The 20,281-nt window shown below is 45.7% G+C and overlaps 1 protein-coding gene across 1 annotated transcript; it reads left to right on the top strand.

The window, feature by feature from the left end:
* The first annotated feature begins 400 nt into the window (after positions 1 to 400).
* Positions 401 to 2,623, top strand: LOC147965899 (uncharacterized). The gene is made up of 5 exons (XM_087530652.1): positions 401 to 616; positions 695 to 759; positions 836 to 1,283; positions 1,629 to 1,905; positions 1,980 to 2,623. Exons 2-5 carry the CDS (start codon positions 722 to 724, stop codon positions 2,621 to 2,623), a joined length of 1,407 nt encoding a protein of 468 aa, XP_087386778.1. The 5' UTR covers positions 401 to 616; positions 695 to 721.
* Positions 2,624 to 20,281: the final 17,658 nt, after the last annotated feature.

Genomic DNA, 20,281 nt, shown 5'->3' with positions numbered 1-20,281 from the left:
AGGGCACGGTGACTAGTAATGCCTTTGGCTTACTTCCTTTCTGCAAGAAGAACCCGGCCCCTCCAGTGAGTTATTATCCTCCACAATTATCTTTATTATGTTATACCTTACCTTTACTCATAACCATTTATCCTTATTCATAGGCAAATAGCGACTTCTGGAAGGTCAAGTATGACCATGAGGCTGCCAAACAAGCCAGAGCAGCGAAAAGAGCCGAAAGAAGAACCGCTAAGACTGGAACTTCAAGAAAGAGGAAACCCAGCGCCTCAGATATGATGAAACTGGATGATACTGAGGATGATGAAGAAGAGGCAACTCCTAATTCCTCTGACTCTTTTATCATCATGTTATTGACATTAATTCCTTTCAGGAGGATACATGCAACAACCAAGCTGTTGAAGAGGTAACTATAATCTCCTCCAATTCAGAGCCTTTACCGAGGTTGAAAATCCGAAGAGTGACCCGAAAAGTAAGATTTTCACATCCTTTAGCTTACCAAGACCCTCAATTTCTTTTGAAGCGACAGATTTATGAGAGCCGGAAGCAGACCCGGACCAGCAAAGACACGGAACTCTCCTCCGGCTTACCTGATGTGACCAGGAAACGCCAGGCTGAGGTTATCTCCGATTTACGCCTTCTTTTTCCTTTGGCGGGTTTCATTCGTCAGCCTCTCAATTCTTCTGACTCCAATCAGGATATTTCACCTTCCTCCGGTGAGTCCATGCAGTCCAACATGCCAGCCTTCAAAACTGCTCCCGGGTAATATGAACTTGTTGTACCTTATGCCTTATTTTACTCATTTTTTTTGTATTTAACCCGTCTACCTTTTCCACAGTGTGCAAGTAAAGCCCAGCAAAAGGGCAAAAAAGAATAAGCCGCCCCAAGAGCCGGTTGTGACTGAACCAGAGCTGGGCACAGCTGCTCCTGACGCGTCTGCTCATGAGCCGCCGCCTCAACCATCTCATGATGTTCCTATATCTTCCTCTGACCCGCCTACTGAGCAAACCCTCAACGATTCTGGTAACCCGGAGGCTCCTACCCCCGCCAAGGCAAATGATCCGGAAGTTGAGATTCTCAAGACTCAGTTTGTTGAGCCGGCACAGCCAACTGTACTTGCCAAGTGTTCTAAAGAGGAATTGGTAGAACGCCGAAAGGCCAAGCTGGACGTCACTGACTATACTCATTTGAGTATTGGAGAGATCGTCTCCGGCTATATCAATCAAGTACATAGCAGCCGTGACCTGGAAATTGACATGGTGAAGCAGATACAGCAAAAATCTGAGGTATGACTTATGCTAGCTTTCTTTAACCATACTTACTGTACCAGCCCCCAAGTCTATTGCTTATAAGTAAATATGCTGTAGACTTTAGAAAATTGCCTAGCACTTCTTATCCGGCTTAGGAAAAAGACATTTAACCCGGTTGTAGCACTTGCGATACACATTAGCCCCCAAGTGCCCAACATCTTTGCTTGCAAAGTGCTTGGGACTTAATTTCCATGAGCCGGAGTAGTAATTGAAAGTTCTTCAGTATACATTAGCCCCCAAGTGTCAAGTACCTTTGCTTGAAAAGTTCTTGGGACTTAATATTATTTACCGTAATCTTGACTACTATCCGGTGCAATGTAGGCCATCATAAGTCAATTTGAATCTGAGATTGTTGACCTGAAGAACCGCGTGGAAGCCCAGGAGATTGAAACTCAAAAGGCTAACTCCAAATTTGAATTCAGCGTCTCTGAACAAGAGAAGCTGAAGAAAAATTTTGAATCGGAGAAGAAAATTTGGGCTGATGAAAAGGCCGCACTGGTGACCCGGGCCGAGATAGCAGAGGCATCGCTTGCAGAAGCAACGGCCGAACTGTCCGACTTAAAGCGCCAGATATCTCGAATGGTCTCATCAATCTTTGGTGAGTGACTTACTCAAACCTTAAATGACCATTTCAGTTGTTTCCTCTGACTCACCTTATGCTTAATAACGCAGGCCCCAGGAGCACAAATCTCAAGCAGAACATGGTGATCAAGCTGAAGGCGGTTTATACTCTGGTGGAACAGCTCTACACCGGGTCACAACGTGCTCTGGCCATTGTGGCTTTATCAAATGATGTTCCCTATCTCCTGCAAGATGTGCTGAAGTGGCTTGCTATGCTACCTCAGCGAATCCAAGAGTTAAGACGAGCATTTGCAAGAGCCGGAGCTATAGCCGCATTGAGCCGGGCCAAGGCGTGGCTTCCAGAACTAGACCCCGCTGATATTGCTCTTGGGTATCCAAGTTTAAAGGAAGATGGCACCATGTTTAATGATAAGGATTTCACCGCCTGTGTGAAGGATATACATCCGGTGGCTACTCTTATTGGGAACAACACTGACCTCACCAAGTGTCAGCCGGGTTATGACAAGGAGAATCGGAGAATCCCCATGCCGCATTATGACGATGTCAGCTTGATCCCTCCAATCCGTAAGCACACCTTTGCTCCTGAAGTCGACCCAAACGGTTTAATAGATGATGAAGCTGAGTTTGAGGCCTTGAGTGGCATTGACTGGGCCTCATCATCCTTCCAGGACAAAGCAGCCGACGGAGAGACGGAGAAGGATAACCCGGAGGCTTCAAATCAACCCCAAGAGTAGATTGTCAGGCGCCACCTGCTTATGTCATTGTAGAAAAACAATGCCGCATCATTCAGACTCGGGGAGTCTTGTAACAGAGTAAAAAATACCTTGAGTTTTGCTATGCCTTTGCGCATGCTTATGGCCCTTAATACTTGCATAAGCCGCCGTCACTATGCACTTTGTAGTTTATATGAATCTGTTATGTCCTTTGCAGAAATACCTTGCATTGCCCTATGATGCTTACGACTACTTTTTCGGCTTATATAAACCAACCCCTGAGGGTAAGTTTAACTCCTGAAAATTGGCACATACAAGTTCACCTGGTACTTAACAACCTGATGTAACCAATATTAATCCTGGAGGATTGTAATGTATTCCATTGTATTTTCAAGAGGGTCACAAGATATCCAATGTTGACACTCGTAAAATATGATGAACAAAATTCAAGGGTTTCTGATTCGAATACGATCAGTGAACCATTCCAAAGAGGTTGAGCTAAGATTCGGATACGATCTGTTAGCCCCCAGTGGCTGTGGCGATGCCGATCAAGTGAGTATCGACAACTATGTTCTCTTTGGTTCGAATACGACCTATATTTGAACAGGAAGCCCCCAAGTGACCATAAGAGTTGTTTCATGACGCTGATTCGAATACGATCCACGTCAAACCCAAAAGGGGTTAAGCTATGATTCAAATATGATCAAGAAGCCCCCAAGTGAGTTTGGCAGTATGCCGATCAAGTGGGTATCGACAGCTATGTTCTCTTTGGTTCGAATACGACCTATGTTTGAACAGGAAGCCCCCAAGTGATCACGACTAGATTCAGATATGATCATAAACCGGACCAAAGGAAAGCCGGATTCAGATATGATCCGCTTCTCCTTGGTTATCTCCACCACCTGACAAAGAAAACACATAAACATTTTTTGGGAGTGGAAAAAAGGACAGAGGTCCTACTTTATTGCTTTATGTAATATACATAGTATAAGTATATACACATTAGAGCCGACGGCTCAAGTATAATAAGGCTGAAGATGAGCGATATTCCACGGCCGACGGGTCTCCTCCTCCGACTTACATGAGTCTTTGTGTTCCCGAACGTCGATAAGGTAGTATGATCCGTTGTTCAGATTCTTGCTGACCACAAAGGGTGCTTCCCAAGGAGGGGATAGCTTGTGCATGTCAGATTGATCCTGGATGAGTCGGAGCACTAAGTCGCCTTCCTGAAAAGGTTCTGGACTTAACCCGGCGGCTGTGGTAGCGGCGCAGGTCTTGCTGGTAAATCGCCGAGCTGGCTATTGCCAAGTCTCGCTCTTCATCCAACAGGTCAAGTGCGTCTTGCCGAGCTTTTTCGTTGTCTTCCTGAACATAAGCCGCCACACGGGGTGAGTCATGACGGATGTCACTTGGCAGGACCGCCTCTGCTCCATACACCATAAAGAAAGGCGTGTAACCCGTAGATCTGTTAGGTGTAGTATTGATGCTCCAGAGTACAGAAGGAAACTCCTCCACCCAACAACCCGGCGTCCGCTGCAAGGGGACCAAGAGCCGGGGCTTGATACCCCTCAAGATTTCTTGATTAGCTCGCTCTGCTTGACCATTAGATTGAGGGTGAGCCACAGCTGAAACGTCAAGCCGGATATGCTCTCGTTGACAGAACTCTTCCATAGCTCCTTTGGAAAGGTTAGTGCCATTATCAGTTATGATGCTGTGTGGAAAACCAAAGCGAAAAATCACCTTTTTCATAAACTGGACCGCCGTGGCTGCATCACACTTACTGACTGGCTCCGCCTCCACCCACTTTGTGAACTTGTCAACCGCCACCAAGAGGTGAGTCTTTTTATCCTTAGACCTTTTGAAAGGCCCGACCATATCAAGCCCCCAGACTGCAAATGGCTAGGTAATTGGAATCATCCTCAAGTCTTGAGCCGGCACATGGGCTCGTCATGAGAATTTCTGACATCCGTCACATTTACTGACCAGGTCTTCCGCATCAGCATGAGCCATCAGCCAATAAAACCCATGATGGAAAGCTTTGGCCACAAGAGATTTTGAGCCGGCGTGATGACCACAATCGCCTTCATGAATCTCACGAAGGATCTCCTGACCCTCTGTAGGTGACACACAACATTGAATCGCTCCAGTGATGCTGTAATGATGTAACTCGCCATTGACAATTGTCATGGACTTGGACCGCCGGGCGATTTGTCTTGCCAAGGTCTCATCTTCAGGCAACTCTCCCCGGGTCATGTAAGCCAAATAAGGCACTGTCCAATCCGGGATAACGTGGAGAGCCGCCACCAGCTGTGCCTCCGGGTCTGGTATTGCCAGATCTTCCTCTGTAGGTAACTTAATAGAAGGATTATGCAAAACATCAAGAAAGGTGTTAGGCGGCACCAGCTTACGCTGAGACCCCAGCCGGCTTAAGGCATCAGCCGCCTCATTCTTCCTTCGATCAATGTGTTCCACTACGTAACCCTTGAAATGTCCAGCCACAGCATCGACTTCACGACGGTAAGCCGCCATGAGGGGATCTTTAGAATCCCACTTGCCTGACACCTGTTGAGCCACAAGGTCTGAGTCTCCTAAGCATCTTACCCGGCTCAAGTTCATCTCTTTGGCCATCCGGAGATCATGGAGCAGGGCCTCATACTCAGCTGCATTGTTAGTACAAGGAAACATAAGCCGGAGCACATAACAAAATTTGTCAGCTCGAGGGGAAGTTAATACAACTCCAGCCCCCGAGCCTTCCAACTGTCTGGACCCATCAAAGTGAATAATCCAATAAGTGTCATTGGGCCTCTCTTCAGGTGCCTGTAGCTCTGTCCAGTCGTTGATGAAATCCACCAAAGCTTGAGACTTAATGGCAGTGCCCGGTACGTACTTCAGACCATGAGGCCCGAGCTCGATGGCCCATTTGGCGACTCGTCCTGTAGCCTCTCTGTTCTGAATAATGTCTCCCAAGGGGCAGAACTTACCACAGTGATAGGGTGACCTTGGAAGTATTTCTTAAGCTTCCAGCTTGCCATGAACACCACGTAAACAAGTTTCCGCCAATGAGGATATCTTTGTTTTGACTCGATGAGTACCTCACTGACATAATAAACCGGCCGTTGAACCGGATGTTCCTTACCAGCCTCCTTGCGCTCTACCACAATTGCCACACTGACGGCTCGTGAATTAGCAGCCACATATAACGGCAAAGGCTCTTTGTCAATGGGAGCCGCAAGAACCGGCGGCTCAGATAACTGCCTCTTCAAATCCTCAAAAGCAACATTAGCAGCATCACTCCAGACAAAGGTGTCTACCTTCTTCATCAATTGGTACAGCGGTAGGGCCTTCTCCCCTAACCGGCTTATGAACCGGCTTAAAGCAGGCATACCAAATACACACTTCTCCGGGTTAAGCATCATTTTGTAAACCCGGAGATTGTCAAAGGTTTCTCTAAGATTAGATATCAAGGTTTCCGCCTCTCTGGATTTCACCACTATGTCATCCACATACGCATGAACATTGCGCCCAATCTGATTGTGGAGACAATTCTGTACACACCGTTGATAAGTTGCCTGGGCACTCTTGAGCCCAAAAGGCATAGACACATAGCAGAAGGCTCCAAACGGGGTGATGAAAGCCATCTTCTCCTGGTCTTTAACTACCATCTTAATCTGATGATAACCAGAATAAGCATCCAAAAAACTCAAACATGCACAACCTGCCGTAGCATCAATGATTTGATTAATACGGGGGAGAGCAAAAGGATCAGCCGGACAAGCCTTATTTAAGTCCGTGTAATCCACACACATCCGCCAGGTGCCGTTTTTCTTGAGTACGAGCACCGGGTTAGCCAACCACTCCGGGTGAAAAACTTCGAAAATGAACCCAGCGGCCAAGAGCCGGGCGACCTCTTCTCCTATAGCTTTTCGTTGCTCTTCATTGAATCACCGCAGAAACTGCCTGACCGGCTTATACTTCGGATCAATATTAAGAGTGTGCTCAGCGAGTCCTCTCGGTACACCCGGCATGTCAGAAGGTTTCCATGCAAAGATGTCCCGGTTCTCACGGATGAACTCGATGAGCGCGCTTTCCTATTTAGGATCCAAGTCGGCACTGATGCTAAATTGCTTAGATGAATCGCCCGGAGTAAAATTAACAAGCTTAGTCTCTGCAGCCGATTTAAACTTCATGGCCGGGTCATGCTCCATAGTCGGCTTCTTGAGAGAAGTCATATCCGCCGGGTCAACGTTATCTTGATAAAATTTGAGCTCCTCTGCTGCACAGACAGACTCGGCATAAGCCGCATTGCCTTCTTTGCATCCCAGGGCCACCTTTCGGCTTCCATGCACGGTGATGGTACCCTTGTAACCCGGCATCTTGAGCTGTAAATAAACATAACACGGCCGCGCCATGAACTTGGCATAAGCCGGCCGCCCGAACAAAGCATGATATGGACTCTTGATTTTTACCACCTCAAAAGTTAACCTTTCTGCCCTAGAATCATGCTCGTCTCCAAAGGCCACCTCTAGCTCAATCTTACCCACAGGATACGCCGATTTACCAGGCACCACTCCATGGAAGACGGTGTTGGAAGTCTTTAAATTCTTGTCAGTTAAGCCCATGCGCTGAAAGGTCTCGTAATAGAGGATGTTGATGCTGCTACCTCCATCCATGAGCACCTTAGTAAATTTATAACCACCAACTTGTGGTGCCACTACCAAGGCCAGTTGACCCGAATTATCAACCCGGGGAGGGTGATCCTCCCTGCTCCAGACAATAGGCTGTTCCGACCACCTCAAGTAACGAGGGACTGCCGGCTCAACAGAATTCACAGCCCTCTTATGAACTTTCTGATCACGTTTACACAAACTTGTGGTGAACACGTGATACTGCCCACTGTTTAGCTGTTTTGGATGACTCTGATAACCCGACTGCTGCTGCTGCTGACCTCCTTGACCAGACCGTTGTTGATTATAACCACCCTAGCTTCCCTGAAAGCCGGATCCTGAACCGCCGCCCGGGCCATGAAAGCCGCCAGCTCCTGAGCCGCCGCCTGGGCCTTGATTGCCAACAAACGTACTGGAATTCTTGAAAGCCTTCATGATTGCGCAATCCTTCCATAAGTGAGTCGCTAGTCGTTCCCGGGTGCCGTGTTTCGGGCAGGGCTCATTGAGTAATTGCTCAAGAGACGGGCCTGATCCGCCAAACCGGGGTGGCTTTCCTTTGCGCTTCTGATTGTTACCCTGTGCATTGGCCACAAATTCCGGGTTACCATCCGCCTTACGCTTATTACCTCCTTGACTCGCCGGGTTATGCTGCTGACCCTTTCCATTGCCGTTCTTCTTTCCCTTCCCTGTCTTTTCCTCATCAGACGCGGGATCCTTGGTACTATCAGAATTGGCATACTTGACTAAAGCCGCCATTAGTGTCCCCATATCGTTGCAATCACGCTTAAGGCGCCCCAGTTTCTGTCTCAGAGGCTCAAAACGGCAATTCTTCTCCAGCATGAGAACTGCTGAGCCGGCATCGATCTTATCAGACGAATGTATTATATCTTTGACCCGGCGTACCCAATGAGTCGTAGATTCACCTCCTCCTGCTTACAATTTGTCAAGTCCACAATCGACATAGACTGCTTGCAAGTGTCCTTAAAGTTCTGGATGAAACGGGCCTTTAGCTCCGCCCATGAACCAATGGAATTGGGTGGCAAACCCTTTAACCAAGAACGGGCCGTTCCGTCCAACATCATGGTGAAGTATTTAGCCATCGCTTCATCGCTAACCTCCAGAAGCTCTGGCCATCTCGTAACTTTCAATCCACGCCCCAGGCTGTAAATCGGCCGTATAATTCGGCACCTTTCGAGGTCCCTTGAAATCCTTGGGCAGACGTACATTACGTAGAGCCGGTATCAGACAAGGAACTCCTCCGGTTCTAGTAGCAACACCCGCCTCAACAGAAGTCGTCGGGTAAGACGGTGAGTCCTATTGGGCTGCTAGCTGAGCCGCTAGCTGAGCTGCCTGCTCGTCCTCCTAACGTATCCGATCCTGAACCGGGTTATACCCGCCGGGCTGGTTCCGGCGCTGAGCGCTACTTGACAAGGCCTCTGACTCCATGTGTCTACTGTAACTCGGGCTTCGGTTTTGACGAGGCAGAGCTAACCAGGGCGGAGGAGTTGAGTGAATCCTGTCCTGGCTGTAGGAGTAGGTCTCTTGCTGAGCCAGGGCTGTTTGGACAAGTTCCCTGATCTTCCGGGTTTCCACCGCTGTCGGATCATCACCATCTACTGGGAGAGCCGCCAAACGTGTGGATGCTGCGATTAAGTTCTCCATGGGGTTGGAGAAGTGACCCTGTGGTATTGGCACGTAATGGGGTGGTGCCATATTGCCGTGAAGAGGCGCCGTCACCGGAGGCTGGACTGGGCCTCCCGCTCCGGATGTCATAAACTGATTTGCACCTGGCGGGTTACTTGGGCCGGCCCCGGGTGTAGCGAAGAGATTCCGAGGATCATAAATCTAAGGTAAACGGGACTGAGTTTTCTGATGTCTCCTCCTCATTACCTCATTAGATGCGTTTAAGCTCAACATGAGCTGCAAGGCCTCTGCCTGAAGTTGCTGCGCCCGCGCGTCCAAAGCCACCCGTTCTGTTGCTAATCTAGCGTCTTCAGTTGCTAAGGTTTCCTTGGCCCGGGCGATCTCATCGCGAACCTGTGCCACCTCTGCCTCATGCTCAGATTGGTTCGCAGGGATGACTGTAATAGTTAACAAAGCCGTAAGCTTATCCATGAGATCCATCAGCACCTGAGCCGGTGCGCGCATAGGGCCTCCTGCCCCGGCTGCTCCTAACCCGGACGTTATCGCCGCTGAGGCCGTAGAATTTTGGCCGGGTTGAGTACCAGCCATGAAGACTCCTACCCATTTTGGCAACTCTGAGGGGTCCGGAATAGTGCTGCAATCGGAACAACCCCCAAGCACACCATCTTGAACTTGATACAGCGAATCTGTTGAGCCGGCGGACGAATCACCGTCAGAGAGGACGGCCGGCTCACCATCACCTTCAGATCCTTCAGGAAGTTCACCTCCGTGGATGCAACCCACAAAGGCACACTTCACGACGGGTTGAGCTCGGGCGGGTTTCGCACGCTGAGCCGTCTCGACGGGGTCGATGCAGCTGTCCGGCTCAGGGCCCGGCTCACCAATCCGGCCGATGAAGATGTGAATTCCGCCAAAGGGGACCCGGTATCCGTACTCAATTGAGCCGGCGTCGATGTAGATCTTGCCGCGATGACTCTTGGTCATCCGTCCAACTGCGTATCCCTTGAGCCCTTCGAAGCTGCCCTTCAAGAACTCAAATCCACCGTGCGCTGGCCCCACGGTGGGCGCCAACTGTCGTGGAATTGTCACGGAAGATGTCCTCTTGCAAGGACTTAATCGTGGAGCCATCGCAAGTAGGAAGCTTGAAGGGGTTAATCGGGACAAAGGACACGCGAGGTCTATACTAGTTCAGCCCCTTACGGTGAAGGAAGGCCTACGTCTAGTTGGGTTGGAATTGCTTGAGGTTTCGATGACCAGGTTGCGAGATACGCTATGCCCGGTTCTCGATTTGTTGTTTCTTACCCTAAGCCGCCAGCGGGTCGTCCCCTTATATACACGGGTCGACGCCCTACAGCTTACAGAGTCCCGGCCGACTCATAAACAGTGTCCGGCTCGGTGACTAGTTACTTCTACCTTACAATACAAGTCACGCCCTCATGGCGGTTTATCACCATGGGCCATAAATCGCCTGTGGGCCTTTAGACCCTTTACTGAACCGCCATCTTCACGTCTTGGTCTTGGGCTTCAGATGGGCTTCTCTTTGCGTAACCCGGCCCCTCCTGGGTGGCTTACATAAATAGTTATATCCCCAACACCATGGCCCTCAAGGATGGCACGTGCTCGTGGCTCCTAAACCTCCCGGTTGGATCGATTTCCAGGAGCGGCTTGGTCTTGGGCTTCAGATGGGATGAGATGTGAGAGCGCTTCATCGCCAACTTCCAGGGCACTCGCAACCGCCCACTGGCAACGGGTGACCTGCGGGGCATCAAGCAGCAGCCTGGGGAGACCTTGCACAAATACATCCATCGCTTCAACAACGTTTGCCTCAAGATCCCCAAGGTGTTAGATGAGGCGATCATCTCAACATTCACCAATGGTGTCCGTGACATCAAGATGAAGGAGGAGATCACCATACACGAGGACCCGTGCACGGCTCTGGAGATGTTCAACATGGCGACCAGGTGCGCAAGAGGTGAGGAAGGACAGCTCTCCCTCCTCGAGCTTCTGAGGCTAACCCAGAAGACAAGAAAGCCAAGGCCAAAGATGTGAAGCGCAAGGCGCCAGCTGTGCTAGCGGACGAACTAGAGATGAAGCGTGGCTGCGACCACCCGGAGTAGTCGTCCAAGGGTAGCCGCCCATTTTGCATCTTTCACAATGTGCACAGCCACAACACCCATGACTGCCAGGAGCTCAGGGGCATCCACGATGGGCGGATTAGTCGATGCCCCGAGCGCAAAGACCGAGGCTACAGACGTGGAGGAGGCCAAGGCGGAGGACGCTGGGACAACCGCGACCCCCACCAGGACTAGCGTGATCAGCCTTGTGAGGACGGCTAGCAGGGCCAGCCTCGTGAGGGTCCCTGGAGAGATCAGCCTCGTGCGGACCGTCCTTAAGGCAACGCTAGCCTTCCTCCGCTGCCACCACCGCCAAGAAGGAATGATGACCATCACCAGGATGAGGGGGTGGCCTTCCAAGAGCCTCGTGCCATCGCGTCCATCCTAGGCGGCTCTCAGGCCCCGGCCTCCCATCGCATCTTCAAGCAGTTCTCCCGCGAGGTGAACGCGGCCCTTCCCAAGCTCGACGCGACGCGTCCACTCAGGTGGTCCAAGTACACCATCACCTTCGACTCCGCTGACCAGCTCAAGTGTGTGGCCACTGCCGGCATGATGTCTACTACACAAGCTTCTTCTTGTAGACGTTGTTGGGCCCCCAAGTGCAGAGGTTTGTAGGACAGTAGCAAATTTCCCTTAAGTGGATGACCTAAGGTTTATCAATCCGTCGGAGGCGTAGGATCAGTCTCTCTCAAACAACCCTGCAACCAAATAAAAAAGAGTCTCTTGTGTCCCCAGCACATCCAATACAATGGTAAATTGTATAGGTGCACTAGTTCGGCGAAGAGATGGTGATACAAGTGCAATATGGATGGTAGATATAGGTTTTTGTAATTTGAAAATATAAAAACAGCAAGGTAACTAATGATAAAAGTGAGCACAAACGGTATTGCAATGCTTCGAAACAAGGCCTAGGGTTCATACTTTCACTAGTGCAAGTTCTCTCAACAATAATAACATAATTGGATCATATAACTATCCCTCAACATGCAACAAACAGTCATTCCAAAGTGACTAATAGCGGAGAACAAATGAAGAGATTATGGTAGGGTATGAAACCACCTCAAAGTTATCCTTTCTGATCGATCTATTCAAGAGTCTGTAGTAAAATAACACAAAGCTATTCTTTCCGTTCGATCTATCATAGAGTTCGTACTAGAATAACACCTTAAGACACAAATCAACCAAAACCCTAATGTCACCTAGATACTCCAGTGTCACCTCAAGTATCCGTGGGTATGATTATATGATATGCATCACATAATCTCAGATTCATCTATTCAACCAACACAAAGAACTTCAAAGAGTGTCCCAAAGTTTCTACCGGAGAGTCAAGACGAAAATGTGTGCCAACCCCTATGCATAAATTCATGAGGACACGGAACTTGCAAGTTTATCACCAAAACATACATCAAGTGGATCACATGATATCCCATTGTCACCACAGATAAGCACATGCAAGACATACATCAAGTGTTCTCAAATCCTTAAAGACTCAGTCCGATAAGATAACTTCAAAAGGAAAACTCAATCCATTACAAGAGAGTAGAGGGGGAGAAACATCATAAGATCCAACTATAATAGCAAAGCTCGCGATACATCAAGATCGTGCCAAATCAAGAACACAAGAGAGAGATCAAACACATAGCTACTGGTACATACCCTCAGCCCCGAGGGTGAACTACTCCCTCCTTGCTACCTCTTGAGCATGCGTTGGTTTTCCCTTGAAGAGGAAAGGGTGATGCAACAAAGCAGCGTAAGTATTTCCCTCAGTTTGTGAGAACCAAGGTATCAATCCAGTAGGAGACCACGCACGAGTCACCTTGTACCTACACAAATAAATAAGAACCTCGCAACCAATGCGATAAAGGGGTTGGCAATCCCTTCACGGCCACTTGCAAGAGTGAGATCTGATAGAGATAATAATAATAATAATATAAATATTTTTGGTATTTTTTATGATATAGATTGAAAGTAAATATTGCAAAATAAAATAGATTGGAAACTTGTATGATGGAGAATAGACCCAGGGGCCACATGTTTCACTAGTGCCTTCTCTCAAGATAGCATAAGTATTACGGTGGGTGAACAAATTATTGTCGAGCAATTGATAGAAAAGCGAATAATTATGAGAATATCTAGGTATGATCATGTATATAGGCATCACGTCCGCGACAAGTAGACCCACTCCTGCCTGCATCTACTACTATTACTCCACACATCGACCGCTATCCAGCATGCATCTAGAGTATTAAGTTCATAAGAACAGAGTAACGTTATAAGCAAGATGACATGATGTAGAGGGATAAACTCATGCAACATGATATAAACCCCATCTTTTTATCCTCAATGGAAACAATACAATACGTGTCGTTTCCCTTTCTGTCACTGGGATCGAGCACTGCAAAATTGAACCCAAAGCTAAGCACTTCTCCCATTGCAAGAAAGATCAATCTAGTAGGCCAAACCAAACTGATAATTCGAAGAGACTTGCAAAGATAACCAATCATACATAAAAGAATTCAGAGAAGATTCAAATATTGTTCATAGATAATCTTGATCATAAACCCACAATTCATCGGATCTCGACAAACACACCGCAAAAGAAGATTACATCGAATAGATCTCCAAGAGAATTGAGGAGAACTTTGTATTGAGATCCAAAGAGAGAGAAGAAGCCATCTAGCTAATAACTTTGGACCCGAAGGTCTGAGGTAAACTACTCACACATCATCGGAGGGGCCATGGAGTTGATGTAGAGGCCCTCTGTGATCAATGCCCCCTCCGGTGGAGCTCCGGAAAAGGCCCCAAGATGGGACCTCTTGGGTACAGAAGGTTGCGGCGGTGGAAATAGGGTTTCGTGGTGCTCCTGGATGTTTTTGGGGTATGTGAACATATATAGGAGGAAGAAGTAGGTCGGTTGAACCACGAGGGGCCCATGAGGGGGGAGGGCGCGCCCCCTGCCTCGTGGCCGCCTCGTTGATTGCTTGACGTCCACTCCAAGTCCTCTGGATCACATTTGTTCCAAAAATCACGCTCCCGAAGGTTTCATTCCGTTTGGACTCCGTTTGATATTCCTTTTCTGTGAAACACTAAAATAGGCAAAAAAACAACAATTTGGGCTGGGCTTCAGTTAATAGGTTAGTCCCAAAAATAATATAAAAGTGTAAAATAAAGCCCATTGACATCCAAAACAGAATATATAATAGCATGGAGCAATAAAAAATTATAGATATGTTGGAGACGTATCAAGCATCCCATAGTTTAATTCCTGCTCGTCCTCGAGTAGGTAAATGATTAAAACAGAATTTTTGATGTGGAATGCTTCCTAACATATTTCTCAATGTAATTTTTCTTTATTGCCGCATGAATGTTCAGATCCGAAAGGTTCAAGATAAAAGTTTAATATTGACATAACAATAATAATACTTCAAGCATACTAACTAAGTAATTATGTCTTCTCAAAATAACATGGCCAAAGAAAGTTATCCCTACAAAATCATATAGTCTGGCTATGCTCTATCTTCATCACACAAAATATTAAATCATGCACAACCCCGATGACAAGCCAAGCAATTGTTTCATAATTTTGATATTCTCAAAGTTTTTCAATTTTCACGCAATACATGAGCGTGAGCCATGGACATAGCACTATAGGTGGAATAGAATGGTGGTTGTGGAGAAGACAAAAAGGAGAAGATAGTCTCACATCAACTAGGCATATCAATGGGCTATGGAGATGTCTATCAATAGATATCAATGTGAGTGAGTAGGGATTGCCATGCAAGGGATGCACTAGAGCTCTAAGTGTATGAAAGCTCAACAAAAGAAACTAAGTGGGTGTGCATCCAACTTGCTTGCTCATGAAGACCTAGGGCAATTTGAGGAAGCCCATCATTGGAATATACAAGCGAAGTTCTATAATGTAAAATTCCCACTAGTTTGTGAAAGTGACAACATAGGAGACTCTCTATCATGAAGTTCATGGTGCTACTTTGAAGCACAAGTGTGGAAAAAAGATAGTAACATTGTCCCTTCTCTCTTTTTCTCTCATTTTTTATTTGGGCCTTCTTTTTTTTCTGGCCTCTTTTTTTTTCGTCCGGAGTCTCATCCCGACTTGTGGGGAATCATAGTATCCATCATCCTTTCCTCACTGGGACAATGCTCTAATAATGATGATCATCACACTTCTTTTTACTTACAACTCAAGAATTACAAATCAATACTTAGAACAAAATATGAATCTATGTGAATGCCTCCGGCGGTGTACCAGGATATGCAATGAATCAAGAGTGACATGTATGAAAAAAATTATGAAAGGTGGCTTTGCCACAAATATGATGTCAACTACATGATCATGCATGGCAATATGACAATGATGAAGCGTGTAATAACAAACGGAACGGTGGAAAGTTGCATGGAAATATATCTCGGAATGGCTATGGAAATGCCATAATAGATAGGTATGGTGGCTGTTTTGAGGAAGGTATATGGTGGGTGTATGATACCGGCAAAAGGTGCGCGGTAATAGAGAGGCTAGCAAATGTGGAAGGGTGAGGGTGCGTATAATCCATGGACTCAACATTAGTCATAAAGAACTCACATACTTATTGCAAAAATCTATTAGTTATCGAAACAAAGTACTACGCGCATGCTCCTAGGGGGATAGATTGGTAGGAAAAGACCATCGCTCGTCCCCGACCGCCACTCATAAGGAAGGCAATCAATAAATATATCATGCTCCGACTTCATCACATAACGGTTCACCATACGTGCATGCTATGGTAATCACAAACTTCAACACAAGTATTTCTCAAATTCACAACTACTCAACTAGCATGCCTCTAATATCACCATCTCCATATCTCAAAACAATCATCAAGTATCAAACTTCTCATAGTATTCAATGCACTTATATGAAAGTTTTTTATAATGACTAAAAGAAAATTGCCATGTTGTTATAAAGGACTCTCAAAATAATATAAGTGAAGCATGAGAGATCAATTATTTCTATAAAATAGAACCACTGCCATGCTCCAAAAGATATAAGTGAAGCACTAGAGCAAAAACTATATAGCTCAAAAGATATAAGTGAAGCACATAGAGTATTCTAATAAATTCCAATTCATGTGTGTCTCTCTCAAAAGGTGTGTACAGCAAGGATGATTGTGGTAAACTAAAAATCGAAGACTCAAATCATACAAGATGCTCCAAGCAAAACACATATCATGTGGTGAATAAAAATATAGCTCCAAGTAAAGTTACCGATGAACGAAGACAAAAGAGGGGAGGCCTTCCAGGGCATCCCCAAGCCTAGGCTTTTGGTTGTCCTTGTATTTTAACTTGGGGTGCCTTGGGCATCCACAATCTTAGGCTCTTGCCACTCCTTGTTCCATAATCCATCAAATCTTTATCCAAAACTTGAAAACTTCACAACACAAAACTTAAATGAAAATCTTCGTGAGCTCCGTTAGTAAAAGAAAACAAACCACCACTTCAAAGTATTGTAATTAACTCATTATTTATTTATATTTGTGTTAAACCTACTGTATTCCAACTTTTCTATGGTTCATAAACTCTATTTTACTAGCCATAGATTCATCAAAATAAGCAAACAACACACGAAAAACAGAATCTGTCAAAAACAGAACAGTCTGTAGTAATCTGTAGGTTTCGACTACTTCTGGAACCCCAAAAATTCTAAAATAAATTTCTGTACGTGAGGAATTTATCTATTAATCATCTTCAAAAATAATTAACTAAATAGTACTCTTCAATAAAAAATGGCAGTAAATCTCGTGAGTGCTAAAGTTTCTGTTTTTTACAGCAAGATCAAAAAGACTTTCCCCAAGTCTTCCCAACGGTTCTACTTGGCAAAAACACTAATTAAACACAAAAAAACAACCTAAACAGAGGCTAGATAAATTATTTATTACTAGACAGGATCAAGGAAAAATATTTGGTTGTCTCCCAACAAGCGCTCTTCTTTAAAGCCTTATAGCTAGGCATAAGATTTCAAGGATGCTCACATGAAAGAATTGAAGCATAAAGAGAGCATCATAAAACACATGACAAACACATCTAAGTCTAACATACTTCCTATGCATAGGCATCTTATAGGCAAACAAATTATCAAGGCAAGCAAAAACTAGCATATGCAAGGAAGCGGAAAGAAACAATAGCAATCTCAACATAATGAGAGGTAATTTAGTAACATGAAAATTTATACAATCATATTTTCCTCTCTCATAATAATTACATGTGGGATCATAAGAAAATTCAAAAAAATAGCTATCACATAAAATATTTTCAACACGATCCACATGCATGCAAAGTTGACACTCTTCCAAAATAGTGGGATTAACATTAACTAAAGTCATGACCTCTCCAACCCCACTTTTATCAAAAACTCCATAAGATTGAAAATTCTCCAATTATGTGGGATCTCAAGTTGACACTCTTCCAAACCCACTTTCAATATTATTGAAAACATTATAACCAATCTCATATTCATCATGGGGCTTAAATAAATATTCAAGATCGTAAGAAGAATCACCCCAATCATGATCATTGCAACAAGTAGTGGACATAACAAAACTAGCATCCCCAAGCTTAGGGTTTCGCATATCGTTAACACAATTGACATTAGGAGAATTTATGATAACATCATTGCAATCATGCTTTTCATCGAAGGAACTATCAAGTATGGGTGCAATAGCAATGATCTCATGTTTAACATAAGGAACTATAGCAAATTCATCTTCATAAATATTGGCATCATGGCCACAAGAATAGTAAGCATCATGTTCATCAAAGGGTATTTCAATCAAATCATCGGAATCATAATTATCTATAGATTCATGCATATCATTATTTTCTTCTAAAGCAACGGTCATTCTTTCAACAAATTCATTGACATGGACATTATGAGCATAGTTTTCATGGAAATATTTAAGTATGTCAAGATTTTCAGATTCGGAGAGAGTAATATCATACTTTTCAATCAAAGAAGCAACTTCATAAGCACCCTTTAAAGCAACAAATTCTTCAATTTGTTCGATATCGTAGTAACTGTTGGAAAACGTAGTAATTTCAAAAATTTCCTATGCACACGCAAGATCATGGTGATGCATAGCAACCAGAGGGGAGAGTGTTGTCCACGTACCCTCATATACCGAAAGCGGAAGCGTTAGCACAACGCGGTTGATGTAGTCATACGTCTTCACGATCTGATCGATCAAGTACCGAACGCACGACACCTCCGAGTTCTGCACACGTTCAACTTGATGACGTCCCTCGAACTCCGATCCAGCCGAGTGTTGAGGGAGAGTTTCATCAGCATGATGGCGTGGTGACGATGATGATGTTCTACCGACGCAGGGCTTTGCCTAAGCACCGCTACGATATGATCAAGGTGGATTATGGTGGAGGGGGCACCGCCCACGGCTAAGAGATCAAGAGATCAATTGTTGTGTCTTTGGGGTGCCCCCTGCCCCCATATATAAAGGAGTGGAGGAGGGGGAGGGCCTACCCTCTCTATGGCGCGCCCTAGGGGGGTCCTACTCCCACCGGGAGTAGGATTCCCCCTTTCCTAGTAGAACTAGGAGCCCTTCCAAGTAGTAGGAGTAGGAGGGAAGGAAAGGGAAGGGAAAAGGAGAAGGAAGGAAGGGGGTGCCCCCCTCCCTAGTCCAATTCGGACCAGCCCATGGGGAGGGGTGAGGCCACCCTTTGAGGCCTTTCTCTCCTTTCCCGTATGGCCCATTAAGGCCCAATACGAATTCCCGTAACTCCCCGGTACTCCCGAAAATACCCGAATCACTCGGAACCTTTCCGATGTCCGAATATAGTCGTCCAATATATCGATCTTTACGTCTCGAGCATTTCGAGACATCTCGTCAACTCCCCGATCTCATTCGGGACTCCGAACTCCTTCGGTATATCAAAACACATAAACTCATAATATAACCGTCATCGAACTTTAAGCGTGCGGACCCTACGGGTTCGAGAACTATGTAGACATGACCGAGACACGTCTCTGGTCAATAACCAATAGCGGAACCTGGATGCTCATATTGGCTCCTACATATTCTATGAAGATCTTTATCGGTTAAACCGCATAACAACATACGTTGTTCCCTTTGTCATCGGTATGTTACTTGCCCGAGATTCGGTCGTCGGTATCTCAATACCTAGTTCAATCTCGTTACCGGCAAGTCTCTTTACTCGTTCCGTAACACATCATCTCGCAACTAACTCATTAGTTGCAATGCTTGCAAGGCTTATAGTGATGTGCATTACCGAGTGGGCCTAGAGATACCTCTCCGACAATCGGAGTGACAAATCCTAATCTCGAAATACGCCAACCCAACAAGTACCTTCAGAGACACCTGTAGAGCACCTTCATAATCACCCAGTTACGTTGTGACATTTGGTAGCACACAAAGTGTTCCTCCAGTAAACGGGAGTTGCATAATCTCATAGTCATAGGAACATGTATAAGTCATGAAGAAAGCAATAGCAAGTTTAACATGTATAAGCATGATCCACTAAACTATATGATTCATGCTCGACCTTTCGGTCTCCGTGTTCCGAGGCCATATCTGTTATATGCTAGGCTTGTCAAGTTTAACTTGAGTATTCCGCGTGTGCAACTGTTTTGCACCCATTGTATTTGAACGTAGAGCCTATCACACCCGATCATCACGTGGTGTCTCAGCACGAAGAACTTTCACAACAGTGCATACTCAGGGAGAACACTTGTACCTTGATAATTAGTGAGCGATCATCTTATAAAGCTATCGTCGAACTAAGCAAAATAAGATGTATAAAAGATAAACATCACATGTAATCAAAATATGTGACATGATATGGCCATCATCATCTTGTGCCTTTGATCTCCATCTCCAAAGCATCTTCATGATTTCCATCGTCACTGGCATGACACCATGATCTCCATCATCTTGATCTATATCAATGTGTCGTCACATGGTCGTCTCACCAACTATTGCTCTTGCAACTATTGCTATCGCATAGCGATAAAGTAAAGCAATTATTTGGCGCTTGCATCTTATGCAATAAAGAGACAACCATAAGGCTTCTGCCAGTTGCCGATAACTTCAACAAAACATGATCATATTATACAACAACTTATATCTCATCATGTCTTGACCATATCACATCACAACATGCCCCGCAAAAACAAGTTAGACGTCCTCTACTTTGTTGTTGCAAGTTTTACGTGGCTGCTACGGGCTGAGCAA

The sequence above is a fragment of the Triticum urartu genome, chromosome 6A, assembly GCF_056163025.1.
Source record: "Triticum urartu cultivar PI428250 chromosome 6A, HENAU_Tu73, whole genome shotgun sequence".
In the NCBI taxonomy this organism is placed as follows: Eukaryota; Viridiplantae; Streptophyta; class Magnoliopsida; order Poales; family Poaceae; genus Triticum; species Triticum urartu.
This window is presented reverse-complemented; position numbering and strand designations above follow the sequence as displayed.